This window comes from Pieris rapae, chromosome 2 (assembly GCF_905147795.1).
Source record: "Pieris rapae chromosome 2, ilPieRapa1.1, whole genome shotgun sequence".
NCBI lineage: Eukaryota > Metazoa > Arthropoda > Insecta > Lepidoptera > Pieridae > Pieris > Pieris rapae.
The window spans coordinates 11,266,550-11,276,396 of NC_059510.1; the positions used below are offsets into that span (position 1 = coordinate 11,266,550).

General features: G+C 33.2%; 1 protein-coding gene across 1 annotated transcript; it reads right to left on the minus strand.

The window, feature by feature from the left end:
• Nucleotides 1-4,136: 4,136 nt before the first annotated feature.
• LOC123689980 (chymotrypsin-2-like) lies at nt 4,137-7,414 on the minus strand. The gene is made up of 5 exons (XM_045632248.1): nt 7,297-7,414; nt 6,856-7,042; nt 6,063-6,312; nt 4,828-4,989; nt 4,137-4,350 (listed from the first exon to the last, which is right to left on the minus strand). The coding sequence occupies exons 1-5, from the start codon at nt 7,397-7,399 to the stop codon at nt 4,198-4,200; spliced, it is 855 nt and encodes a 284-aa protein (XP_045488204.1). The 5' UTR covers nt 7,400-7,414; the 3' UTR covers nt 4,137-4,197.
• Between the last annotated feature and the right edge of the window lie 2,433 nt (nt 7,415-9,847).

Consider the following 9,847-nt stretch of genomic DNA (forward strand, 5'->3'; position numbering starts at 1 on the left):
GTATTGCCAGCCTTTGAAAAACGATTCGATGTCGGAAATACCTCAATCGCAGTATAATACCCATAGTATATAATATAGGTGTTTAAATTTTTTTCTCCCTTTGTATTATTATCTGTAGCTTGTCTTGGTTGCCAAAATTGACACGTGAAGTATAGTCAAAAAGGATCGTTGCCTACAATTATATATCTTAAAAGTTTAATTGTAATTAATGTATTAAGAACTTCAAAGTTCATAATTTAGAAAATTTTATTCAACGCATTGATATTTTTTGGATCACAGTTAAATTGATTCAAACATTTAAAATCAAAGAATTGTAATTTGGTGAATTTTTCATTTATAACTTTGAGCTTTTATGGACTACATTAGAAAAGTCTCAACTTTGACATTTCAGGGGTTATTTCCATACTGATATTCTAATGTGGTAAATTTAGGAAAATGAGTCCCCATAGGACGATGGTAAAGCTGGCCCAATTACCAAATAAAAAGAGTAGATATATTAAATTGGCAATGTTCCCTGATAGGTCACCCAGTGTCTAATAAATTATTCGTGGCACTCTGCTTAATAACCTCTTCCTCGTAAATAATTTGATAAATATAACAAATTTATAATCTTTGAAAAATGTGAATACATAAAGTTTCTCATCAGTCTTCAAGTTTTATTTTCGAAGGCAATAGTGCTCAAGTGGCTATATAAGAAGCGTTTCACTCGATCTCTTTTTAGTCCGAGATCCCACTGCAGGATTGGTGCGTTCATCGAGTTTTTGTTTAAAACCAAATTTTTATGTTTATTTATAATTAGGAGAATATATATTTACTAGGTTGCCTATCAAAATTTGGCCGCCAATATTTTTAATTAAATTATTTTGAATTGATTTTTGGTAAAAGATTACGTTCATTTAATTTTTAAATAAAATAACGTCTACATCACGGTAATTAATATGAAGATTCTAAAAAATCACGGTTGCCGTTGCGCACATGGCCGCACCTCTTTGCAGCCAAGTGTAAACAGGTATGATTTCGATATATTTATACGTTTATAACGGATATCTATTAATTATATGTCAAATTGAAGCTAATTTTTTTCTATTAATTTTCATATAAGGGTGCCTAATTATATCTGGCCGCAAATGAGGGTTGCTGGCGGTTAAAGATCATAAATATTTGAGGTAGAGTGAAAGAGAGTTAGAGCGTACCTCATTTGTCAGACAAGGACAGCGGTTGCCGACTGTGCGACGCTTTTACAAAACCGTAATACAAATCATCACTTATTTAAAACGGGAATTAAATTAGTTCCATTATATATAGGGTTAAATTTGTGAGTTGTGTAAGTTGTTATAATTTGTTCTTCAGTGTATGTAGATATTATAGTGTAGTAGTAGTGTGTAGATGATAGATAAGTAAAATTAGGAAATAAAATATTTTGAATAAATATTTTTTTATTTTATTTAACTCGGTTTTTCGTTTGAAAAATATTCCTCAATGTAGGGTTTAAAATTGCCAAAACGGTAAAGTAGTAGTTTTGCCTGCTAGTTTTGTTAACCCTAAGATCGTACGTTCAAATCTTGGCAATAAATACCTGCTCGGACGGTAAAGATAATTGTCGATAGGTATGGTATGACGTGGCAATCGACGACATTACACAGTCGCAGAAGTATGACTTTTCCATACGGATGCAAAGTCAGGCCACTTAAGGTTTTAACGCCACGAGACTATTATTAGTATCCAAAAGGATTCTAAGTACATACCAACGCGTAACATATTGCTATGCTACCACAGAAACTTTTCGGTTTTCCGCAATGAAAACTTTAATATGAAGCTCAGAGTTAATCGCACAAGCTTTTAAGTAACTAATACAAAATAGAAGTTTATTTATTTATTAAGTCTACAACATCATACATATTACGAAATCTACTGATAATTTTATAAAATCTTCTAACTAATATGTACGACAATATAATTAATATTATATTTAATAACATTATCATTAACAACATATTATGTAAACATAAGTTTTGCTAAAAATAGGAATCATAAAAATACAATAAAAAATATAAACAAGATAAGAAAATTACAGAATAAAATAAAATAAAATTAATTTACCAAATGTAGGTACTTAAAGTAGAGAAAATAAATCATCAGCAAAACAGCGAATTAGGTTTGAGAAAGGTACCGAACAATGCTTTTTCTAAAACCGATCAGCCCACTATCGAATATATCCAGCTCCGGATAAGCTGTGTTCAATCCGTTAAAGTTGTAAAGAATTCGAACGGGAGGTGCCTGATTTCCTAGGTTGGTTTTGATAGAAGGAACTTGGAAAATATTGGAGATTTTAGACCTAGGTTAAAGTTCACTGTAGAGCGGTGAAAGTTAAGGGTTGTATGTATTTTTTATGCTATTGCAAAAGTTGTAAAAAATCACCTTTCCCCTAAGCTAAGCCCCCTAGACATGCAAACTTGTACACCATCACCACTGATGAAGGGTCCACCAGAGTCTCCCAGCTTAAGAAATCTTGATTGAACCAGAAAAACTATTGAAGACAACAAAAGCGAACTGTCTATTACTGCAAGGATGTCACGGATGTATACGCGTTATGATAAGGTGTCATGTAAGTGTAAATTACACAACATTTAGGTGCTAGACGGTAAACCACTTCATTTCGGTCTGCGTTTAAACTTAATCGTTGAAAGTTATTACATGAGTAAGTTAATACTTATACTTCTGCTGCATCACAAAAGCCGTTTCGGCGATAGTCGTTTGTAACATCAAGAATCAGCATTTCTAAGACTATTAATTTCTAGCCGGTCCGGCTAACTTCATTCCGCCGCTTTAGTTAAACTTATTTTATGATTTTATTAAGGTAATAACATTAATATAACTGTTTTCGCAAATACGGAAATTTATTAATAATATATAATAAAGAAACATTAATTAAAATATACACTCTGTGAACATATAAACTTGTCGATAGTGTCGGATACAGCTTTCAGTAGGTACAACGTCCTGGATAACGGGGATCTGTGGAACAGGCTGGTTCTTGCCCTTGGTATCGCAAATAACCTAGGCCTTTGCCGTCGCACATATCCCATAGGTACTAAGAAACCCAGTTCTTGGAGTACACTCGGGTTGCACACTACACCCCTCAAGACTCTCAGTACGAAGTAGGCCAACTGTAAGTCCTGTCTGGTTTCCATTTTATTGTACCTTGCGTAGTTTTGTCAATAGATGGCACCACATGTAGTTTGCATTCTTAAAATTAATTAATTTATTGTCATTCGATAACTTGTGATGATATTTTATTACTCATTCTGCTATTCGGAGCGGAGAAGAATCCATATAAACCTACATCGGTTCAGCCGATCTTAAGTTGTCATTGATGTAACTAACACTACTTTGTTTTATATATTTAGACATTAAGAGATTTACCACAGGAATTTTCAAATGAATCAAAAACTTAAATATAAACATACAGATAAAAATAAATAAATTCATTTTTTTTAATTGAAGTTCAGTAAGGACAATTGGATTGTAGAGTGTAGAACAACTTAGTAAAACAACTAAGACACAGAGGGCACTTTTATAAAATGTTTAAAATTAAAATTACCTTGAATTAATTTTAAGGTACGCTACTTACTACATATATTATTATAGTTTTAATGAAAACTATACATCAATTTTTTTGGAAATATTTAGAACACAAAACCCTTAATAAATATGTTTTATTATAAACTAGTTTAGTTTCGGTTTAAGAAATAGTTTCGAAACCCATTACTGGGATGGTAAAATTATTACCCTTTATTGCTTCCCTATTATTATATTTTATAGTTACTATTATATATACATATTAAATCAATGCTCTGTGGTAAGTTTGTTTGGATTCAGTTTTCTCAATTTAAAATATGAGTACGTATTTTTACAAATTGATATGGTATATATTATATATTTATATTATATTGGTATTTATAATAATTTGGTGGGCATTTTTAATTTAGACTTAAAATTTCAATTTCAAGCCAAGGCTGGAAAATTCTAAAAGAATTTCGTGCTTATAGGTGCTCCTGTGCGTATTACGTCTTCGTCTTTAAATCGATTTTTTAAATAAGGGGTTGGATGTTATTTTTAGATACAATAAAATATACTTATAATTCAAATGATTATATTTAGCACAGATGTTACAATATATAATGAGAATCAATTTAATCACTTAATTTTGCTCTGTATCCAATTGTAGTTGCCAAAGACTGAAGAAAATACATCAGGATAGTTGTAGCCACAAGGAATTCCCCAGGACACGATTCCAATTTGAACAAAATTGTTACCATTTTTAATAACGAGAGGCCCACCGGAATCACCCTGTAAGAAATAACAATTAAAATATAAAAACAAACGCGTCGTTTGTAAGTGATCAGTCTTCTACTTCTAAAACACGTCACTGATTTGCGAATTTAAAAATCCCCGATACTGGCTCTTCTGACATATTTTTTTTAAATACGTTGAAATGAAAATATTATCTCTATATTTAAAATTCTGTAACGTCCACCGAGTCATATTTCACAGTTTTATTGTTACTTTACTTACTAATTTAGTGATAATGTACGTAAATATCAAGTGCTAAAGAGTGTCTGCAAAATAGAACACAAGAACAGAGTGTCTTCTTCCCTTTAATAGAGACTGTAAGTAGTGTTATTGGACACTTACTTATATAATAATCCTTTTTAGTAAATTAGGTTAGACTTAAATTACTTATTAGTCTTAAGTTAGGCTAGATCGTAATGTTCCATGATGTCTTAGTGAAGACACATGTATATAGAAAAAAAAAACTTTACTTACTTGGCATGTGCCTTTGTGGTTCGGGCGCCTACCACAGATTTGTCCATTATCGATAGGCATAAATTTCTTAGAAGGCGTGCGTGACAGTTTTTTAGTGCATTCGTTATTACTTATAGTATTGAAAAACAACATTTGAAGATTGTTTGGAAAAATGTTCTTTTCCTGTAATATTAATCAACATGTATTAAAAATGTTAAAATAATGCGTGTCATGCAGGTCATTTTATTGTTAATGATGAATATAACTTTGATATATTGTTACGAAGACGGATTAACCTAAATGTTTTCTCGATTTTAGAAACAATTTAGAGAAGTTTACAGTCAGCTAGAAGATAGGCAGTCTCCTCTACGCCACGTACGCCGACGATGCTAAGACGACGGCGTACGTTAGCTTTCTTTTCATTTCATATCAATTAAAAACTTCTACTGAAGACTTGGCTGTATGGGCATAGTTCCCTTTGCCCACCCGCAATGGCTGAAGAAAACAAATAAAAAAACTCTGCTTATATTATTTCACTGTTGGCGTTTAAAAAAAATATTGGGAGTTTAGTTGTTTATTGCACAAAATGAGTACTCACCCACCCGAACTCAATTTAAGTAATTGATCAAAATGCTTCGGAGAACATTTTACCGGAAATGTAAAAGTCGTACAACGAATTTATTGCGTGGAGAGAAGAAAAAAAAAGCATAATGTAGTTTTATTAAATTGCTTAATTTTTTCGCAACTGTATTAAAAATAGTTGTTCAGTACACGTACGGAACCGTCATTGCAACTTGTTCCGACTGTCTAATTTGTCGGAACTCTTTGCAATGAAATATACTATTGTGTTCCATATTTCTACACTTTTTCACCGACTATTCAATCAATCAAATCAAAATTTATTTATTCAGTTTAGATGCGACTTAAGGCATGCTTATGAATGTCAAAAACGTTTACAAAATTCGCGAAAGCGCAAAACTACGCCATCCGTTCGCAAGACTACCAGGAGGTCTTGTTCTGAGAAGAACGGGCAAAAAACTCAGCAAGTTTTATCCTCCCTTTAGATACAATAATTCAAAAGAAAATGTCATAAACCACAACGTCATTTAAGTTACATAAGTAAAAATAAGATAAAATCTGTTCTGTGATTTACCACATTCACCATTACATTACATTCCTATACATATATTACTAGACGACCAGAGAAACGATATTTATTTCTCGTTGGAAGAATATAACAAAGTTAATATACTCACGGCGTTTATTTTTCCCCAACCGGTCAAAAGACATTGCGTTCCAACGGATACCTGGTGGTTGACCAACCCAATTGGTTGAACATTGTTGTTGTATTGGATGCTGCCGTCGACTTCTATGACGCCTACGTCATTCTTCGCTGTGGTCTTTGAAAATTTCTCATGAGGCACCAATTTCTTAACCTTGTAACGCTGGCCACCTGATTTGATCTGGTGACTGCCAACTACTAAAGACACCACTTCGGGACGGAACCTATAAGTTATTATTGGAAATTATAAGGATATCATCATTAAAGTTCGTCGTTTCACTTTAAAAGATAACATAAACACATTTTAAATTATTAAAGTAGATGATAATGAAAACGGTTTGACGTCATCTGCCAAACCACGACTCAGTGTGAGCAAGCAAGGAGGAGAATTTATATATTATAGCTTTTCTATACAATGGAATGAATAAATTAAAAAAAATCTGTAGCGTTACAACCATTTTTAGGTCTTGGCCTCAGATTTTTGAATCTGTTTCATGATCATATTTAAATCTAATAGGCAAGTAGGTGATCAGTCTCCAGTGCCTGACACATGTCGTCGACTTTTTGGGTCTAAGACATGTCGGTTTCCTCACGATGTTTTCCTTCACCTTTCGAGCATATTATGTTAAATGCGCACATAGAAAGTCCATTGGTACACAGCCGGAGATCGAACCTACGACCTCAGGTATGAGAGTCACACGCTGAAGCCACTAGGCCAACACTGCTCTGTTACAATGGAATGAAAAGGAATGAAAAAATTTACTCACCCAACAATGCAATGCGCGGCAGTTAAGACGTACTGTTGGTTTATAATAGACCCCCCGCAATTATGCATATCTTCATTTCGTTTTTTAACACGAATGGAAACTTGGTATTTAGCCATGCCTGGAGAGGCATCTTGGCCACCTATTATTCGGCTGTCTCCATCTACAGCTTCCGAAACGCTCACTTCGCCTGTGAACATTCTTCATTTTATTGGACATTGTTCCGCGCGCTTCGTTGTCTGAGTTGCAATTATTTTGTTGAGGAATTATTTTAAAGCTATGATATCTTCTGAGCAAATTAAAAGATGCAACGAAAATTTGTTTGCAAAATTAATGTGATAATAATAGCTACTATTGACGAGACAGCGCTAAGGATGACTGTTGGACAAAACCCACAAAATATTGCGTATAAAAAGAGATAAAATTAAATGAAGTTTATCTTACCAAAGATTCCTGGAGACAAAAGAAGTAATATCCCAAAATGAAGAAACATTTTTACTGCAGTCATAGGATTCCTCGATGTAACATTTCTTATCTTCAGCGGCATATTTATACCAACTAAACTTTTCGATAATGCCGGAAATTACCTTAAAAACAATTAGCATTATTAATTATTAGTACATATTGAAACAAAATAACTAAACGAGTTTGTACGTCTTGTATGTTTATTAATTATTGAAATTTCATGTTTTTTAGAAACAATGGAAGTTTCAAAGACTTTAATTTAAAAACAAATACGCAGTAAATAAATGAAATTATAACATTCAAAGTTAAGGCATAATTCGGCAACAATAAGGTGAGCGATCGCCACTCACCTCACGTCAATATCAGCGGTTTCGGACATCGAGTAACGGGATTCGGAACTAGGTGGATACTATTTTGAGGCGCAGAATGTTCAACATTGGCCCTGTATTGCCTGTAGCTCTAGGTAATGCCCATGAGCGTGGCTGCAACAGGTCCAAGTCTACGACGCGGAATGTCCATGTTTTTGCTTAAATTATGTTAGAATACAAAACCCAGCCGACGATTTTTAAATGTACAAAATTTCTCACGTGATAAACACATAATAAACCAACTAATTAACTTTTTTAGATTTTTCATGGCCATTAGTATTTTAATTGTATTTGAGAGGTGTTAGTGATATTGATTACTATTTAACACGTTCGAAATCCATCAGATCTGTTCCAGAACTTTTGTTGAGTTGACTACTCTGAGTTGAACATAATCACGTCATCATGTTGTTTCACTCCTTGCGAGAGGATCTAACTTGTACAGTTCTTTGAGTATGAACAAGCACAAATACACATAATTGCTTCCAACTTACAGCTGAATTTAAGGACATTATAAAATAAATAAGAGATATATTAGGTATGCCTATGCATGAGGGACCTAAGTACTATTACTGTAATTATTTAAATTCCTTGCTTGGATATATTTTGGTACTCGTGAAATTGTATACGTACGGTGGCACCATATTTTATAATTATACGACGTGCCGAGATTCTACGTAATGGCGGAAACTTTTGAGTAGGAAAAAAACATCACAAACTCCGTCATTTAATCTCTAGTACCGATATCGATTTAAAAAACTGACTCAATAATAGATAGCAAACTTGGAATTATGTTTTATGATTCTTCTGTAGATAGTTGAAAACCTTTAAGATTTTATTGAAATGAAACTTCTTTACGCACGCTTGACTTGGGGAGTAAGCTGGCGAACGCGTGACGTAAGCGTTACTAAAAGTGTGATCAGGCAAGGCGATTTCTTTCTCTATTCCTCTCATAGACCTCTCTTAGCACACTGCAGGCCTTTTGTCTGTATCACAGTGTAGTAGCAAGAGAGAGCAGTATTCAGTCAGTAGTTCGTTTGCGAGTTTACCAGCGTTACGGGAACGGTGATTCTTTGGCTATTTTTCGTAATTCTATTTCGTTTTGAACAATTTTATTCATTAATATTTTGTTCAATACTCCACGTTTAAAGTGAATAATACTGTAAATTCATTTTAGAGTTCATGTTTTGTGAATTTTCGGGTAATTAATAACAAATTAAATAATAAAAATAAAAGATCTATGCAAAAATATTCAAGATTTCCATTTAAAATTTCAATTTTTCGCTAGGCATAGGTGTTTGTCATAGATTGACGTTTTGACAAAAGGGCGCGAACGGAAATTAGGAAAATGTAATGTAATGTAAGTAGTCAATATTATTATAATTAAATCAACTGTTCGTTAAGATATGGTAACAAATGTTCTTTTATAATTTATAAAATATAGATTTAAAAAAAAAGTATAATTTGAAAATGTTATTACAATAATGAGATATTCGTCAAGTTAGCTAAGGATAATTAAGAATTGGTAATTAAAGAGGTTGAAAAAAGCTATTATTTTATTCATATCATATGCAAATTAATAAGCATTAACTGACATGTCGGCACCTGTCTTTAATTATTTTGAAAAGCCAAGGCCGGTAGAGAATTCAGCCAATTATTATTAACTTCATTATTGGAATCACTATTGCGTGCAAATTTCATCCCTGAAGTCGTAGATCAATCCCCGGCTGTGCACCAATGTACTTCTTGTCTATGTACGCATTTGCTCGAACGGTGAAGGAAAACATCGTCAGGCAACCTGGCCCTAGACCCAATGTCGACAGCGTGTGTCAGGCACACTTGTCTGTTCACCTACTAGCCTCAACCTCAAAAGGTTATAGCGCCATTAATTTATTTTTGTTGTTGTTTTGTTTTTTGTGTCGTTGGGTTTAAATACATTTCTTCTTTTATTTAACTTATATGCTAAAGATACAATTTATCACGTCGTGGGTCATTGAAGAACTTCAAGGATGAATTATTTAATTGGGTGGACTTTTATTTCCGTAGATCGGGATCACTCAATAGACGGTCTTTAAGTCTTCATTTAAATATTGCTAGACTGTCTGCACTTTTTTTATATTTTGTACCGCAGAACTCCCCCAACGCACAATGATTTTTTGCGTAAT

Bases quoted from the DNA above. Each gene is read 5' to 3' on its own strand.
- LOC123689980 (XM_045632248.1), bottom strand. From the start codon at position 7,399: ATGCCGCTGAAGATAAGAAATGTTACATCGAGGAATCCTATGACTGCA. The intron at 6,313-6,855 runs GTGAGTAAATTT...AATAACTTATAG, and splicing joins GCCGCGCATTGCATTGTTGG to GTTCCGTCCCGAAGTGGTGT. The intron at 4,351-4,827 runs GTAAGTAAAGTT...TATTTCTTACAG, and splicing joins ACCACAAAGGCACATGCCAA to GGTGATTCCGGTGGGCCTCT.